At 36.2% G+C, this 19,128-nt stretch overlaps 1 protein-coding gene and 1 long non-coding RNA gene across 12 annotated transcripts in view; one reads left to right on the top strand and one right to left on the bottom strand.

The window, feature by feature from the left end:
- The window catches only part of NAALADL2 (N-acetylated alpha-linked acidic dipeptidase like 2), a 1,180,690-nt gene extending 1,162,633 nt beyond the window's left edge, over nucleotides 1-18,057 (top strand). For 9 of the 11 annotated variants that reach the window (XM_032484091.1, XM_032484056.1, XM_032484093.1 and 6 more), the window contains one exon: nucleotides 10,704-18,057. In XM_032484091.1, coding sequence (XP_032339982.1) covers nucleotides 10,704-10,902 — 199 coding nt within the window. In that variant the 3' untranslated portion in view covers nucleotides 10,903-18,057. Of the gene's footprint in view, nucleotides 1-6,175; nucleotides 6,490-10,703 lie in introns of those variants that run through there. The other 2 variants (XM_032484097.1, XM_032484110.1) reach the window with 2 other exon arrangements.
- Nucleotides 1-19,128, bottom strand: part of LOC116665017 — a 471,111-nt gene that overhangs the window by 20,831 nt on the left and 431,152 nt on the right. The window lies entirely within an intron of this gene.

Below are 19,128 nucleotides of genomic sequence, written 5' to 3'. Positions count from 1 at the left end.
GTTTAACAATTCTGTAAAATGTGAAAGGTTATCTTTCTACTGTTTGTGAGTAATTTTACCGTAAGGCATTCCTTCATTAAATACCTTCAACCTTTGTGATTCAACATTCATGGTTTGAATAGATCAATCAATCAACTTAATACTTATGTATTTCTTCTGGCTAAAATTAAGCAAACATTTTAATGTTCTGTTGATTTTGAAGTTTGCAGATTATCTTGAATAATATACTTGCTATTCAAGAGAAACCATTCATTTATTACCTTAAGGCAGCCATTTTCAAATGTCAACTTAATGAATTATCTAAATTATTTTGATCAGATAAGCTCATTATAGTTATTAAGAAATATATAGATCTGTTTTTAATAACTACATAGTCAATAAAATTGTCTACATGGATACATTTGATTGAGTGTTGCCAAAAACTACTCAAGTTGGCTTACAGAGTAAAATAGTAGACTCACATAATTGAAAGTCAAGAGGAAGAATGGATTCTAGGTTGGTTTGATTTAGCATTTCTATCATATCACCAAGGAGTAAGTTTCTCTCTGTCTCTCAGCTCTGCCTTACATGGTATCATTTCAAGGTAGAAACAAAACGTAGGATTTACAGATTTCATATCCATACTGTATATATTCCAAAGGGGAGAAAGGGTTAGCTTTTGGTTGTTCTCTCAGAAATGCAAGATACTACTGCTCTTAGAAGCCTCCAAAAAAAAATATTCCTTCAAATTTTATTGCCAAGATCTGGTCATATGCCCATTACTAAAATAATATATTTGATTAAAGAATTACCTTATGCTGACTTAATTAGGACTATTATCTGAATCAGTATTATGACAACTGAAATCAGATGAATCAAGTTATATACATAGCATTAGGACAGACTCCTGGAGCTTTTTCTCCAAACTGTAAGGCATATGCTGAATGTCACATAGAATATTTATAGACTTTGTATTTATTACATGCCCATAAAGAGTACACAGTGTGATAAATGTTATAGAACATGAAGGGTATGATGTAGTTAGGAAGACAAGAAACACAAAACCACTGAAAGCTGTCAACTGAACGAGAAAATGCACAACGTAAAATTTGTGAGTTAAGTTTTATCAAGGGACCTTACTGAGGACTATAACTCAGGAGACCGCCTCTCAGATAGCTCTGAGGCATGTGTTCCAGAGCGATAAGGGAGGAGCCACTATATATATGAGGTCCCCCCCCTCCTTGGGAAAAAAGGTAGTTGAACATCAAAAGATTTTGCTAATCACAAAGAACAGACATCTCAAGTTAATGATTTTAGTGCATGTATGCGTATGGGAAGATGCAAGAATCTGGGTACACTGAAATTATTCTTTAGATATGCATCTTAACTATCTAGGGACAGTATCTAAAGCACAGAATGCTTTGTGTTTTTCTCCATCCTGAATTCCCCTCAAGGTGCATTGTCAGTGGGCAACTGCAGTGATTGATGGCTTGACCCTTGTGGAAGTAGAATGGCAGGCAGCATTCTTTGTTTACATAACAAAACAGTATTTTCTAACTATGTATCTATACATATCTATACATATATACATATACACAGAATAAAGTGAAAATTATTGTAAAATATAAAATTAAATAATTTCATACCATATAATATTCTAAGTGCTTTATATGGAAAATAAGTTAATAATTTAAATTATTGATTATATGCTTGGCTTTCAACATAGACCGTAAACTTCTCTTTGCTATCCCTGAGCACCTAACACAGTGACCTCCTCATATTAGAAGTTTAATAAGGACTGTTGAGCAAAGTGAGGCAGGAAGATCAATATTGGCTCACTCACTCACCTTGTTTAAATAGACAGAGCCTACGTTATAAATTTTGCCTTTAGAGTGAGCTTTCTAAAGCAAATAGTTCACACCTTTTTCATTACTGGAATAAAAAATGAATTACTCATTTTGTTTGGTTTTGTGGCCTCAGCATTATTGTTCACTAAAGGTAATGAAGGTAAGGAAAGAGTAATGGAGAAAACACAGGTGCAAATATTTGGAGGTCTGGATTGAAGGAAATGCATCCTATGTTAATTGACAAGTGCCGGTAGGGTATTCAGATGAAATTGTCCTTGGAGGGTGACAGGCCCTAACTGCTGAAATACTAAGAGAAATGAGCTCCAAGTAAGAAAGAAAAGTTATACAAATATTGAAATGTAGGTCATCCATATATTCAGAGGTACAATGGAAAGAAAACTGCAAGGATGAAACTGAAATAAGAACAAAACAAAAAAAACCAATTGAACGAGTATGAAAAATCATGGTTAACTGTATCACCATCTCCAAATTTTAGAAGATGCTAAGGATTGTTTTAATCTTGTCTGATTTCTGTCTCCCATTTTGATTCAATGGAATCGTTTTGAGTGCAGAAATCTAATTTTTCTTTGCTGATAGACCATCACAAACTGTGTCGCTCAGAGATCACCTTCCTTAAATATTCTTAAAAAAAAAATCATCTTTCTCAGGAAACTTCTCGAGAAACAATGTAGTTAGATGGACCGAGAAGTCTAGAATAGAATTGTTTACTCTCTCTACTCGTCTTTGTTCTATTTTAAATGTAATTGTACTGGAAACAGAATCATTTTTTCCATTTCTTGGGCCATAACTCAGTAAGACGATCTATATTTAAAAGAAACAAACAAACCATATGCTGGATTGGTTAACTAACATTTTTTGTTCAGTGGAAAAATCCCACTTGGCAGTCCATACAGATTTTAAAGCTCCTAATGTATCAACACAGATATCTTCACTTTGTAATTAAATTACTTACGAGGACTGTTGGGCACAGTTTTCCACAAGTGTCTTCTGAATTCAGCCAGTCATTTAAAGAACTGTCAAATGCACATCATACATTGTGCTCTGTCAGTGGTACTCACAGGAAATAAGAGACGTGATGCCTATAGCAACATGAGCCCTTCCTTTCCAACGGGGAAGAAAAACACTACCGAGTTACGTCTGTTATCCACTGCTCCAAAGTCACTCAAAATTTAGTGGCTTAAAATAACTACTCAACATGGCCATTAGGCAGGCCTGAGCTAGACACTTCTTCTGGCCTGGGCCAGGCTGGGATCTGTCATCTCCTGACTGTGTTTGTCTGCAGCCAGTGCGTCTGCTGCCTGCTTGGCTTGGGACTAGCTAATACAGGAAGGCCTCAGCAGAACAGCTCCCCTCTGCTCTGTGTGTTCTCTTTTCCCGGAAGGCTAACCCAGGATTTTCACATGGGGGCTTGGCAGGGTTCCAGAGGAAGACATGAAACACGCCAGAAACTCTGAGGCATGAGCTCACCATATATATCACATTCATTAAGGCCAAACCCGATTCAGCACATAGGGGAATGTGTGTTCCATCCCACCTCTTGATTGGAAGAATTGCCAAATTCTATTTTGAGGTAGCCTGCAGACAGGGAGGAGAGTAATTGTCACCATTTTTGCAAACAATCTATCATACATCTTTCTGCCTTAGGTGTCTGCAGAGTGAGTTGATGGCTTGACAACAACAATAATGGTCTTAAGTCTTATTCTGCTTTTGCTAGTTTAGACCACATTCAAATTTAGCTGAGTGGACATCTGTACTATAGAGTACAGCCATGTATTTTGTGAATTCTCATGGACATAATATCAAAGTCAAATAATCTTTTCTAATGTTGATTAAAATACAATAATCCACCGTTAACTATCCCTATAGTACAGTTAGTATAATCATGAAAAAGAGTTAGCAACAACTGTAAGGAACTGAGCTGACCTTTTCTCTCGATGTTCAGGATGTATACCCAGTCAGTTTTCAAAGGCATGACTTATGATTTAGTGTGATTTCACTTAGGAATTCCTCAACGTGGGGTATAATGAATATTAATTAAAATTTAGAATGGGTGGCATCCTTCACCCATTTATGAATCCAAGAAGGAACATTTGAAAGAGAGGCATTGTTTCCATTGTTAATTTGCTAATTCACACACCAGGAAATGACTCATGAAAACTTTAGATGCCTTTGTTTCAAAATTCATTTTCTTCAGTTTTCCTTCTCTTTAACTGAGTGGAAAAGATTTGTCAGTTGAGTAAAGATGCTTCATCTCCTTCACTGATGCTGCCGGGAGTTATTAATTAGGTTTCTGAGTTTGGCGCTGTTCTTTCCTGGTCACCGTGATGTGTCATTGAGACAGACCCATTAAAATGAGTGATGTGTGTTGTAATTTCATTAGTGTCATCAATAATGTATTACACTTTCCTTTTAGTAGTCTCTTTGTGTTGTGTGTGGGTCACGATGACTGTATGAATTACATTTATAAGATCCAAATTGTTACAGATGAGAGAAGATAGGCATGAGGGTAGAATTAATGTTATTTTAAACACGGTAACTACTAAAATGATTTCAATTAAATAATATTTTAATTAGGTCTGATGTCTCTGCATGCCATACTGAGATACATGTTGTGTGTATGCAAATAGAATGGTAATTTATTGAATTAATAACACAGTCTATTCTTTCTGCCAGCAAATTTTTCTGAATCGAACTAAAGCAGGGATATCTAAGAGCAGCAACAGTTCAGAGAGGAGTGTGATTCCTTGTGGTTATAAAGAACAGATTCTTGACATGGAATCTCTTCAAGGGTGTTTTCTCACTTTCTTTCCACCCTTTTTTCCTGCCTGACATGTCCCTTTTGACTGCCTATTTGTCAATTCCTAGTCTGTCCTCATCTGAAAAACACAATTCTGTCACTGAGAAGGTGAGACATATTTGAGTATTCCGATACAGTATATATTGATGACATCTTTTAACTCCATTTAACTGAGGTTGAATTTTGGTCACATAACATGGGAATACAAAGATCTTTTGGCTTAGAAGCTCCCATCAGAAACACTGATCTAAGTGAAATATTTTCAAAGGCGAGAATCATTTGCATATTAAAAATTGGAACAATAGTAGTTTTTTGCTCCCCAGGGATGATCCCAGGGTACTTGGGGTTATTGACTGAACAGGTAAGGAAGTTCTCAGAACTAATAAGTATATGTAAACAAATGTGATAAAATGTAAAAACCTGGCTGGGTTTTTTGTCTTCCATTCAAATATTAAAACTAAAATAATACGATACTTTTTTGGAAAGGGGCTCTACAGAAATTTGTTTTCCGTAAGCAGGAAGCTAAGTGGTTTTTAGTACACCAAAGAGAACTAGTAAAAGATAAGCTACTTCTGAAAACCGTAGGAGAAATTATCCTCCTCATGAAAATTTAAAGGTATTTTTGTCATCCTCAATTTGCTTTTAAGGTACAGCAATCTATCAAGGTAAAAACAAAAAATTCTATTATAACAAAGATCAAGTGACTTAAGTTACATCAGCAACTATCCCAAATGAAGATTTTTCTCTTAAATTATGATGAAAGAGTCCCAGTCACTAATCTTCACCCAGAATCTTAAGTATCTATAGTTTTAAGCTGATTTGTATCCAATTTGAGTAGAAATGGATATGAGTGTTTATCTTACATAATAGCTTGCCACAGCCTACTACTTGAATCATGTAGCATATGGAAAATGTGTTTAGCTCCTTGTACAATTTCACGAACCAAAAAAGAATCCATTTCTATTCACATGGCTTGTTTACAGTCATTATAAAAGTATTACTGTGTTGCTTACTAGTTAGGAAAAGCAAATGTTGGCACACTGCAGACTCCACTGCACTGGTCTTTAAGAAATTTACGTATTGCTTTCCAGTTTAAAAAAAAAGACAGTAATTGTGTGTCTTGTGCTTTAGACCTGAACACTCATTTTAGGGTGTATTTTTATTCTTCCACATTATCTCTTTTCTAGATTATTTTGTACCAGTTATGGCTGAGGTTTTACATCAGTATATTCGAGATTGTGCTCATGCTTAAATGAGTTGTCATTGAGGGATTAATCCTGTAACTTTTATGAGCATGTTTTATTAATATCTTATCATTAAATAGAATATTAATAATATTTAACATTTAATAACCATAGAATATGTATATGGCAATGTATTTCATGCCAGGGGGGTTTACATAGCCAGAAAAGTCACTATAACAGCTCCCAAAATCATGCTCCCCATAATGTATTAATTACACTGGTTACAACTCAAGTCATTTAAAGGGGCAGTTCTGGATAACAATGATTATAATATTTTTGTTTTTCAGCACACTGAGCAGTATGTCCTCAAGGAATGGAAGTATTTGGTACAGCTTTTGAAATTATTTTTACACTCTTAAGTTCTAGAAGTATTATTTGCCAAGAAATGATTTATAATTAAATATGAAATTGATGAACTAGAGGGAGAGAACTCAAAACTATAAATGTTATGAAAGATGATTAAATATTGTTATACTAATTTTGTTATTCTTAATGATAAAACAGTATAAATTGTCCACAAATACTTTAAGTGATTGAATAATTCAAATGTATTTAAAACTGTTTTTATCCTCAAAACACCTTAAATATTAAATCAGTGTTTATCTATCTACCTATCTATCTTTTCAAATGGTTCACTGTAAATTTAAACATATTTGATAGATATCCTGACACCAAAAACCCACTCCTTTTTTATGGCAATTAGGGACTAGGTTAACATGAAAGTAACTTTTTTACAGCTTCTGTAGGCAAATACATGTGATTATCTGAGGCAGTTTCACCTTCATTTGGGAAAATTCCATGTTTGTATCAAGGTTTCTTTGTATTATGGTTTATTTTACCACTCTCCTCCTCCTTTAATGATATAAAATATAAATATTATAATATTTACTGAAACTCTCATTAGGTGTTTTGCTAATTCTGTTTTGTTTGAGTCATTTTGATACAATAAAAACTTAACTTTTACACATAAAAACACATGTGTACATGGAAGCAACCTAAATGTCCACTGACAGATTACTAAAGAAGTTGTGGTATATTTGTAGAATGGAATACTACTCAGCTATAAAAAGGAATAAAATAATGCCATTTGCAGCAACATGGATGGACCTAGAGATTGTCATTCTAAGTGAAGTAAGCCAGAAAGAGAAAGAAAAATACCATATATCACTCACATGTGGAATCTAAAAAAAGGAAGAAAAGGACACTAATGAACTCATCTACAAAACAGAAACAGACTCACAGACATCATAAACAATCTTATGGTTACTGGGGAAAGGGGATGGGAAGGAATAAATTGGGAGTTTGAGACTTGCAAATGTTAGCCATTATATATAAAAATAGATTTTAAAAAAAGTTTCTTCCGTATAGCACAGGGAATTATATTCAATATCTTATAATAATCTTTAATGAAAAAGAATATGAAAACAAATATATGTATGTATATGCATGACTGGGGACATTGTGCTGTACACCAGAAATTAATGCATTGTAACTGACTATCCTTGAAGTTAAAAAAAACACATGTATACTTGTATTTATGTGTATTTATATATAATTGCTTATAGGATTGTTTTAACATAGTGCGGTGGCTTCTTCTGAACATCTCTTTAACCTTATTAATACTGTGGAGATAGCAGAAGAGAAGTCCCTATTTCAAGGACTGTTCTTGTAAAAGTAGATCCACATTTTTTCTCAGAGTACCGCTCACAGCCAAAGCACTGCTCGTGACCCACTTGCCACTCCATTTGGAAGATGTTTTTCTCCCTTCTGTAGCCAGGGAATATGTGTTTCTTAATGCACAGGTTATACCTGCTTTCAAGAATATTTGGAATATAAAGAAGTATCTTCCTTGCACTGCTCTTTTAATTCATTTAATGTCAAGTGTACTCACAGGAACAAAGATCAAGGATATTGGATTATTAGATATAGTTCCCATTTCAAATAATACATTGTGAAAAAAAAAATATTGAAGTAATCTCTGAATTCAAGGATCTTCTGTCCCACTGCCACCCAACAGGTACTATTATCAACTGATAATAGTTGACCCCAAAATCTGCTATTTTTAAGTTAGTTGATGCTTAAAATGCAAAAGAACCTGAATTGAGGTCATTTATACTGACATTAGAGGGTCTACTAAATTCTTGTCACTGAACAAAGCCTGATAAAAATTTAAGTCAATTAAATAGAGGCATAATGCAAGACCTCCTATGTTCACAACGCAGAATGAAATCTGCTGAAGAGGCAAGGTATCTCTCACCCCTGACATGTAAAGCAATAATACCGTAGTGTATCTTGAAATATAGGGATCAGGGTCCCACAACAGAGAAGAAAAGAACTAAGTATCTGCAGAAAGCAGTTGGATATTTAAGGAAAAGGAGTGACTTGCAGGGTTCTGGCATGAGCAATTAGGTAAATTTCAGTGCCCATTCACCACCACAGAATACAGAGTGGGAAGTTCGGGAGCAGTTGAGGTAGTGGAGCCTTGATAAGATGGGAAATGATGGCCCAGAACTCTATATAAAAATGAGGTTGGTGCTAGGGAAACATGTAAGTTAATTAAATCTTGTACTGTGGCCCTTGCTCCATTTTCTCAAACTTAACTACCATTGTGTAACTCACATCTTTGTCACTTTTCATCTGGACTGAGCAGTTCTCTAGGCTTTATATTACAACCAAAGTAATTATTCCAAAATACAATCTAATAACCTTTCTTACTTGGTTAAAAACTTTCATTAGTTTCCTATTGCCCGAGAAAAACTGTAACCTCCTTAGCCTGATAGGGAAGACCATGCATGACATGGTCATGACTTTTGCTCTCCCAGCTCTTCTCCCAAAGCTTCCGTCTCTGGCCTTGCACTGTGGTCATAGAGAAACACTGGTAATGATGCACGGAGGACACCAAGCTGTTTTACAAATCCATACCCTGCCCGTGCTATTCCTCCTGCATAGGGTGCTGTCTCCACTTTCTAGCTTGTCTCCTTTCCAAAACCCCAGTAACTGGCAATTCCCATCATCCTTCAAGATAAAGCTGAAATATTCTCCATTATAAACTTTTTTCTGAACTTTGCCAGCAGCAGTCTGTCGTCTGTTATCACTAGACCTTACACGTCTAATATGACAATTAGACAACTATATTTTAATTATTTACACAGCTGCCTCTCTTATTAGACCATAACATTTCAGCTATTTCAGCTAGTTTGGGTTGGAAATAAGTCAAACGATGCAATGATCCATAGTGTTCTCCCAAAATGTACCTCCTTCTATCAATCAGTGAATAAAAGGAACCTCTTTAGACATGCCCAAGGCCAAATTCCTCTTCCTCGGATATTTGGATACATTTCAAGGTAGCATCTTATTACACACTCTACACTTCGGAGAAGACATCTAGATGTCAAACATATACAAAGGGAGAGAACAGTATAATGAATCCACTACCCAATTTCAACAATTATTAATTAATAGTCGGTCTTGTTCTACTTGCACTGTCCATATCTCCACCCTTTTTCCTTCTAAATATTTTGAAGCAAATATAATAAATAGCATTTCACTTGCAAATATTACTGTATGTATTTCTAGAAGGACACTTTGAAATCGTACTGATATCATTATCATACCCAAAATGTTAACAACTTCTTAGTAAGTCTTTAATTAGTATTCAGTTTTGTACGACATTTCATTTTTTTGTTTGAGAACAGACCTAGTCAAGTCTATACTTTGTGACTGGTTGATATGTTTTGTTTGGTCTAAAGCAGCTATACTCAACTGGGGGCAATTTTGTCCTGTAAGGGACCATTCTGGCAGTCTGGAGACATTTTTGGTTTTCACAACAGCTATGGACTGAACGTTTGTGTTCTCCCAAAATGCATATGTTAAAATCCTAACCTCAATGGGATAGTATTTGGAGATGGGCCTTTGGGAAGTAACGCAGGTTAGATTAGGTCATGCAGGTGGGGTCCTCTTGACGGGACTAATGTCCTTATGAAAAAGAAGAGAAGTCACAGATCACTCTGTGTGCATGCACAAGACCTTGTCAGACTATAACTAGGAAGCGACCTCTCACCAAGAATCTAACCACGCTGGCACCCTGCTCATGGAATTACAGCCTTCAGAACTGTGAGAAATAAATATTTGTTGTTTAAGCCACCAGTCTATGGTATTCTACGACAGCAGCCCCATCTCACAGACAACTCAAGGACGGGATGCTACTGGTATCGAGTGGGTGGAGGTCAGGGATACTGCTAAACATGCTACAATGCACAGGACCGCGGCCACAATGAACAATTATCCCCCCACCCGCTCCCTGCCTGCTCTACCGCCCAGTGTCAATAATGCAAGGCTGAGAAATCCTAGTCTGGAGGCTCCTCCTTATTTCTTACTGCAATTTATTTTTTGAATAAACTGGATCATTTGTCCTATAGAATTTCCCACAGTATGTTGCTGATGACAAAACCATAGTATAATTTATGTATTTTTCTTTCCCTCATTATTTATTAGACATTAGATTGAGAAGCCTCATCAGATTCAGATTCAACTTTTTTTTTTTTTTTAGCAAAACTACTTTTTTTCATAGATAGTATTGTGTAATTCCATCAAGAGGTACATACAATCTCCTCCTCTCCTTCTCTCTCATCACTATAGGGAACTTTTGATGGTAAATGTCTATATCCATTCATAGAGGCCAAAAATGATAATACTGTATTTTTATAATTTCTTCACTTATTACAAACGTCACTGTTTCTTGGAAATATCTTTATGACGTTTGATATGAAAATAGCACTGCATAAAACACTTCCTCCTTCTGTATTTCTTTTTTAGAAATATCCTGTATCACCTTGATGGGAAGACAAGCCAGTTTTCAATACTCCTGGAGGCTTGGGAGCACTGCAAGTCACTTGCATCAAATGAGACCCTTCAAGAAGCTGTGTCAGAGGTGCTGAACAGCATCAGTGCAGCTCAGCTTTACTTCAAAGCAGGACTCGATGTGTTCGAGAGTGTCTTAGTTGGAAAGAACTGAGAAAACTCTCAGCATTTTAAAAAGTTTGTTTACAGTTCCTCAAGCGAAAGTTCTAATCTGACCAGATTTTCTGACATTAAAGACTTTTTCCCCCCAATGACTTTTTATATAAGCATAAAGTTATTCTTACTTTGTATTTTTTTAATATACATGTAAAAAGAGCATTTTGCACATTTAATATTTTTCTTCATATCTATCTTTCTGATTATGCAAAAGCAAGTTATTGAAATAATAGTTAAGATTTATCTATTAAAAAGAAATCTGCTGTATTTTTATATATATATATATAAAAATATTTGGGGGGAAAATTTCCAAGATGTTTTAGACAATCTTTGCTCCTATGGGTAAAACACATAGAAACAGAAATTATTCCCTATGTTAGAGCTTTAATGACCTAGTCTCTGTCATAGAAGTGGCCAGTTGACATGGTTTCAGATTAACTTCACTATTAAGTATTCAACATGAAGAACAAGTATTCCGACGGAGTGACTGGTTGACCAAAACCACTTTGAATGTGTCTATTTTATGAAATGAAGTGCCTGTTCATAACACAACTAGATGTAGTAATACACTGGTTATGAAATTGTATTTTTTTAAAGTATTAATGAAAAAAAGAGCCATAAACATTCCAGGGGAAAATCTCAAGGTAGCTGCACAGAGCAATTTAAATGTAAATTTTTTTTCCCCTAACAACTCATAAGCTGAGTAGCTTTGAAGCCCCTGATTTGTCTCAGTTGATTCTATAAAAATTTCAGGAGTGATGTATATCTTATGCAGGAGGAAACGTCTCTTATTTCCTCCTGTGTCATTTCCGTTGGAAGCACTGAAACAGAGCTACTCTAAAATGAAAGCATCGCACATCACCTCTCCCCCTTCGTGTACTTTTCTTGAACTTGCTGCAAGGCAGTTTTCACAGAATACCATGTAATTTTCACAGGAAAGTAGCAAATTTTTTCTTTGAAAAATCCCGAAATATCTGAAAAAGCATCAAATTCCTATTTCTGCCAACAAAAAGACTTACTATGAACAAAATAGTTGTATTGATCAACGAAAACCTCCTTAAGTCTACAAAGAAACTGGATATTTTTCCCATCTTTATCCTTAATTGTGACTGAGATGACAACATAGAAAATATTCATGCTTCTACTTTTATGCAGAAAATATGGTGTTACTGTAAGAGTGTGTCTTTCCCACACTTCAGTTTTTTTCTTATGTTGAAAATGCAGCTTGTCTACTGACATTGTCATCGAGTGGCCTTAGTATCCTCTCTTCCCCAAGACCCCAGAATTCTACTAGGTGGCAATTTAAACTTTTAGCTTACCTTTAAAAATTGATTTGGTATTGGATAAAGCAGTTCCCCTTAGGAGACATCCTCAGACCATCTCATGTGAATTATTTCTCTGCCTAACACAACATTCAAACCCACGTTCCCACCATACACCTCCAGAGCAACTTCACAGACACTGCCCAGATGTCAAAGTCTTCACTTCTTATGGATGAACATGAACGTAATCATTGTTTAAAGGAAAACTAAGAATGTGGGGAAAGAATTCATCAGTTTTGATTAATTGATTTATAAGGGTCAGCTGTTCCTACCATAAGTAATGTTCATACGCTTAAGGCAAAGAAGAGAATTGAGGCAATTAGCTCTATAATTCAGGCAGGAATGTGTTTCCATCTGAACTGCCTGTGTGCACATATTTTACATAAGAAATGCAACTACCTTACAACACAGATTTCTTAACCAATGTATGTTAATGTTTGTTTGAAAGTATTTGCCATGTGGAGCAATGTCTACAGCAAAGGGCTAAAGAACCAAGCCCCCACATGCCTCAACATCACTGGCCTCTCTTGCTCCACAGAAACAGCAGAAAAGACATAGGAGGAATACACATATAGATGCCTGTCAGGTCAAATAATAGGATACCTTGTACCAAAGGAGCTGAAATACTGAATCAAGGTTCAATGTGTTCCTTCCAGTTCTTCCTTTGGAATTGAATTAAAAACTAAGACAAATAATCATCAGTGTGGTAGTTTATCCTTTTGGGACAAAATCCTAGGTCAGTTCAGTCTCTTCATTTGTTAATAGTGTTGAAAGAGCACAAAATGTACGTTTGTTTGAAGGTTGTGTACTTTTAGCTAAACCACACTGCACGGATCGAAACCTCACTATTCTGTGTTTTTAACTTCTAAATGATATGGTATTTTCTATTTGAAAACTGAAGTTAACTATGGACTAACATGTTTTTATTAGACTGTTTAAGAGATTATGTGAAGAAACTGAATTGAAACGGACGTCCACAAGTCTACAAATGCTGCTCTATATCTCTGACTGCAACAAACCTCTTAATGAGGAACGTTACTGCTATAGTCTGATTAACTCAGGGTTTCTTCAAATTTCTATGATTTTAATTTTTCCTTAATAGATCCAAGTAAATAAAATCCTATGCAAGTTAACATGTGTTTTCAGTAAGTTGGTAGTAGGTTTAATTTGTTGCTGAGATATCTGGGTGCCTGGTACGTCTCATAATCCTTCGTGCATAATAGTGTACCAGGACATAATGAATCAGAAATGGTTATTCTCCAAAGAAAATGTGGCAGATGTGCACCACTGCAGTTTTGAGTATAGGCAAGGTACACATGGGATGCTGCCCTCTGTGAAAAAGTACAGATTCCAGAGTCAAAGGGAAGCCTGAGACATCCTGGTCTAAGCCCCGGAAGGTCACATTCAGGGAGGGAAAGCGTCAGTGCCCCCGTCAGATGCAGCAACTGAAGACAAAGTGATTCAGGAACTGGGGTAGAGTTACCCCAGCTGGTAACAAAAGTGCTGCTAGAATTTAAGCCTCTTTGCTTTCTCATGCAGAGTATCTCACACTTTCTCGGGGGTAATAGGGTTATAAATATTTTCCAGTACATTCTATGTAACCAGCCATTGAATCAGATGCTGTGTGGGCTGCAATCACTGCTTCTTAAGTTAAGGACGAGTTCATTCTCTGACTATACCTAACACACATGACTGTCCCAGGGGAACCACGCAAAGGGCACACAGACTGGGTACTTGAGGGAGGTGGAGAGAGTCTCCACGTGGCACCCGCAGTCAGGAAGGACAGCACTGAGGAAAATGCTCTTCTGAGAGGACATGTTAGCCCTACGTTAAATCAGCACTCCTCCAAATGTGGATTTTGGGGAAGGAAGTCTAAGATTCTTGACCTTCAGCAAGCTTTCCCCGATGATCCCTATGTACACTGATGTTTAAGAATTTCTCATCTACGTTAATCCTGGGTCCTGAGAAAACATTAGTTGGCAGTATATCTAAAGAACTTGAAGAGTCACAATAATAAGAGATACCTACAGCTTTGCTATTAATGGCACGGTTAAAAAAAAAACAGGAACCATTCTGTCTCTCAATAAAGGATACAGACACAGCGAACACCTGTGCCTGCTACGTGTCAGGCGCTGTTCTAGACTTTTTAACCTATTTGTTTTTTTTCTTCCTGAGTGAATCCTTATGATAACCCATTTTTGAAAAGGGGGAAACCTGGTTGAGTGACTTGTCCAAAGTTCCACAGCTAATAAAGAGGGGTCAACGCACGTGTCTCTGCTGGGCCCTCTGGGGACCAGACCCAGGTTCTTCACACTGAGTGCTGCAGAAAGTGTCAGAAGAAATCTTTTGGTTACAGAAAGTGATATAATCGACAACTCTCATGTATTTTTGCACAACTGTGTCATCTGCCACTTCACTGGTTTAATGGAGGCGTTGGAAGAAACAAACTACATCATTGCTCACGACGGTTGTCCACCCCAACGGTGGTGTACATCGTAGATAAATTAGACAGTATCTGTGTGCACATCACAAAAATAAGTATACCACTGTAGAGCACCATGCCAACTAGATGTAAGATTATGCAAAACAGACCAGAAGCTACGTGTCTCATAAATTCTTCCTCATAATGCCCATACAATTTCACTGGGGCCGGGGGGGGGGGGGGGGAATAAAAAAGAACAGGTGCTGGGATTTACAACCAGTTTTATCCCATTCTCGTAACTCAGAATAACTAACTGAAGGTTCCCCCATTGGAAAGATAAGTGATGCAAAAATAAAATAGATGATTTGTGACCATCTGTCCAATGATGAATCAGCATCTTTGCCTCAAGTGAAAAACTTAATTATTTTCATACGTGGTAGACCCAGCCAAACATGTTCTCCTGAGACATCCTGTGGTATGTGTAATTAATTACTCTAAAAATTAAGCATTCTCTGAAGGTAGCCCATTGTCATCTCATTGGTTTAAAGGGCTATTTAAATGTGCCCTGGCCTCACATTCCCTCAATAGAAAGGAATTATTTTAAACTGCCAGTCCATGTGTTGGACAGAAGGGAAATGGGTCATATATTCCAAAGGAGACATCAGCAGCATTAACAGTTCTATCACAGAAGCACAGATGAAACCCAGGAGAGAAAACAAACGATGTGCTATTAGAGCAAAGAAATATTCTGCCCAGCTGCCCTCATGGATCTGTATTTCCTGCATGAGTTTAAATTGCTAGCTTAAAAAAGCCTCATTAGAATCTGCTACTCTGGAAGATCTTCAGCTTCACAGATTTCTAAGCACCCGATTAAGTGTAAATACTTTTCACTTAAGTGGGTTTGTTTCATGCAGTTTAGAGCTTCAAGTGGGGTAAATTTAAAAGGGGAGTTGCAAAAGAATTTTTTTTTAACGTAGCCCTTTTTGGTCACCACCATGTCCATTCGGTTTTGTTTTCTCTTTCTAGATGGACTCTAGCAATGGGATTAGGGTTTTTTTTTGTTTTGTTTTGTTTTTTTAACTCTCAGAAAATAATTTTAAGTTCTGTTCATCTCCATATACATTTATCTGTTAATCAGCCAAATGTTAATCATTTCATTTCCATAATACCTTTCTATTATCCTTCAAAGATATACACTGAAATGCCATTAGCATTCCTGGGACCACCAAGAATCTTGAGACCTTGCTGATCTTGAGATGGTGTATTTCTTAAAGACATTTATGCTCTCATATTCAGATTGTACCTGAACTTGGAAAGCAAACGGTTAAACTGAAGCATTTTCAGGCAGCATTCAAGAAAAAGACGCTCCTGCAAATTTTCATGGGCCCTGGTTAGATTATTTTGTATTTGAATTACATAGTTACGCCATTTTCTGTAATCAAAATGATAATTTGGATTTTTTAGCCAAAATCCAATCATTGAGGCCAAAGAAAAGCCTGGCTACTCTAATTTCTCGAGCAGGGTCTGTCAAGAATTAACTCAGTTAATTGCAGTTGATTCAACGCCTACATCTAGACAAAGCATCCGTTTGAGTGTAGACAGAGCCTAACAGTATTCCGTCCAATGCCTTTGATGTCTTAAGCCAATAAGCACTGGGGTAGCTTTTCTCAGAAGGAAGCAGGTTTTATTTTCCAGGGGCTAATTAGTATGTACCACCTCAGTCCCAAAAGGACCACACAGGTGCCTGCACTATGCCATATGTCGTGCGCTATATGCCAGCAAGCTCAAGAGATTAATACACAATCATTAGTATGAATTATCATGTTGTACTGAAGTTAATGGCGGTCTTTTGTTCTAATTAAAGTACAAACTTGGCATCTGAACAGAAGCCTAGCTAGAGAACTGGAGTTGGAGTCTCTATTTTAATGAACTCCATATATTTTTCAATCAAAATGTATAATTATTTAATTATCTGGCCTGCTCAGTAAGTATAACTGCAATTTCTTCAAAGAATCTTTATGAAATATATTAACGATGCAGGTGGACATTCCTTGGAGTATGTTTTATCTTTTGAAATTCTTAGCCATTTTTGAATCATGCCTTCAGTATATGTGATAACGTTTTATTAATATTAATAATTTGTTTACCTTTATATTAAGCTGCTGCAAATGGACCACCTTAGTCTGAAAGTCAGAAAAAAATGCTATTACTCTATAAAGACAAGTTTGCTGTATCTGTTTAGTGAGAAACAACATTTTACTACACTATCGCAAGTTGTCTCCAGGAATCAAATGCGCAGATGGTTAAGTGGAGCTCACATAATTAAAGTCCAAAGATGTTTCAAGTAATTCCATTTAGAAGCTGAGCTAGGACTCTACTAGGTGATTTTGTATTTACATTTCACACAGAAAGGTTTAATGGCAAATACATCCTCCACATTCAAACTTGCTACATGGAGAATATGAATAGAATTGTATTCAGAAAAGAAAAAGCTTTCTAAGACATTCTGAAGAGCTAATTTACTTTTATAGACACCTAGAAAAATCGGCACATCATTGATAAGAATTTCACATGTGTTTGGAATGGTGAGATACACCATGGATTTTTTTTAAGCTGTGTCAGCAGTATGACAATATTTATTAGATACATGAAATTTTACAATGAATAAAATTTCTCAGTTGTGTAATAAAAATTCTAGCCCTAAAATAAAGAATGGTGATGAGCAGAAGATTTATTAGTTAACTTGGGACCAAATTTGGAACACAATCTCTCCAATTAAATTTGCTTTGATTAAAAAACAAATCTCTCTCAAGGGGTGTCCTCATTACTAAATTGCACTGAACTGTTATTAGTGTTGAATATTGTTCAAAGTAATTAGATTATTATCTGTGATTTGGAAATATTTTCATTGTATAGAAATTCTTTGTCAGTGAACTTGTTATGATTGATTTTGAATGACTCATTTGCTGTGAATGATTCTGAATGACTGATTTAGAGGCATGTGTCTGTAGTTTCTTAATTACTATAAAGTGTTGAATGTCTAATTTCTGTAACGTTTGGATGCCCATCAGGAATCTAGCGCTTTCTATATTCAGCCCAATTGTGATTTCAATTTATTTTACAACTTTTTATGTATTATTCACAAGACTCAATATGCAGCTTACTTAGGAAAGTATGTTGTGATCTGGTGTGACCAAAAAAATGGATTGGACTACATCCATTAAGAATATAAATGAATATTTTATATTTTGGTTGCTTAAATATTTGCACATAATTGAAAACCTAGTACTATGAAATGAAGGTTTCTTTTAAGAACTATTTTCTGATTCACAAATACAATGAGTATGTACCGTGAAATGGTAATATTTAAAATGCTCATTTAAAATATATTAAATACAGGTGAAAATCATTGCCATACTGTGTTTTGTTATAAGATACATATTTTAAATATGTAAAATAAATTAGTTATCTGTATGTATTGTTAATGAATTATCTTTATGTAATGTGTATGACAACAAAACAGGAGGAAGCCTTGTTGAGGGAACATTCTGCACGACTTTATCATCCTTCTCTCCTTTGCCTTCCATTTTTTTCTCATGTATACAGTTCTTATATTGGACCATTTTGCTTTGCAGTTTGTGCCAAGTTCTAACACCAAGTAACAGCATTTCTATCAGCTATACTGCGGAGGAGTTTTGTTTCCTTGAATTTGCTCTAAAAATTGTCAGTTCTTTATCACCCAAAAGGATCTCTATTTGCATGATACGGTAGATTTCACTCATCTATTCATTCAGCAAATGATTACAAAGAGTCTGTTCTAGGCCAGGCACTGTATTAAGTGCTAGATACACAAAGATGATGAGCACAGCTTCACCTTCTAGCATTTCACAGCCGAACAAAATATTACACTTCAGTTTAACTAATGGCAATATTCGATTCAGAGGGACTCATGGAGAGTGTCGTTTGTTGCAAGGATATTGACAGGGCAGGGACAGCTTAAAGGCACCATATGTTCAGGCTACATACCTGTCTCACTGCCCAATTTGTCCTCTTCAAGTCTTCCTCATGTTAGTAAATACGCGGGCATCTCTAACTAAAAAACAGGAATCATCTTTGATCCTTTTATTTCTCTCACTTCCTACATCCAGTCTATCAGCAAGTTGTGTTGGTTCTGCTGCAAAATATAGCCCAGACTTACACATTTCTCCAGCTCTACTGCCACCATCCTACCCAGCACTTCCCCTTCCCTGCACTGCACTAGACATTATAAGGATTTCAAGTGAAGGGAATATTCAAACAGGAAAATGACTACTATAACAAAAAGGTAAATTTTAGGTACTATTTCTCAGATCAGGTAACTGCAGGAAACTGCTACTGACCTTAGAGCTAGAAACGCACGAAGGAGGAAACCTGAGATGGCCCAGGAGCCAACATTCTACTCACACTCCCGGGAACTTTGTTACTGCTGCTGGTGGACCCA

The sequence above is a fragment of the Camelus ferus genome, chromosome 1 (assembly GCF_009834535.1).
Source record: "Camelus ferus isolate YT-003-E chromosome 1, BCGSAC_Cfer_1.0, whole genome shotgun sequence".
Classification (NCBI taxonomy): Eukaryota; Metazoa; Chordata; class Mammalia; order Artiodactyla; family Camelidae; genus Camelus; species Camelus ferus.
Note: the sequence above shows the minus strand (reverse complement) of the source record. Positions and strands in the feature narration are given on the sequence as shown.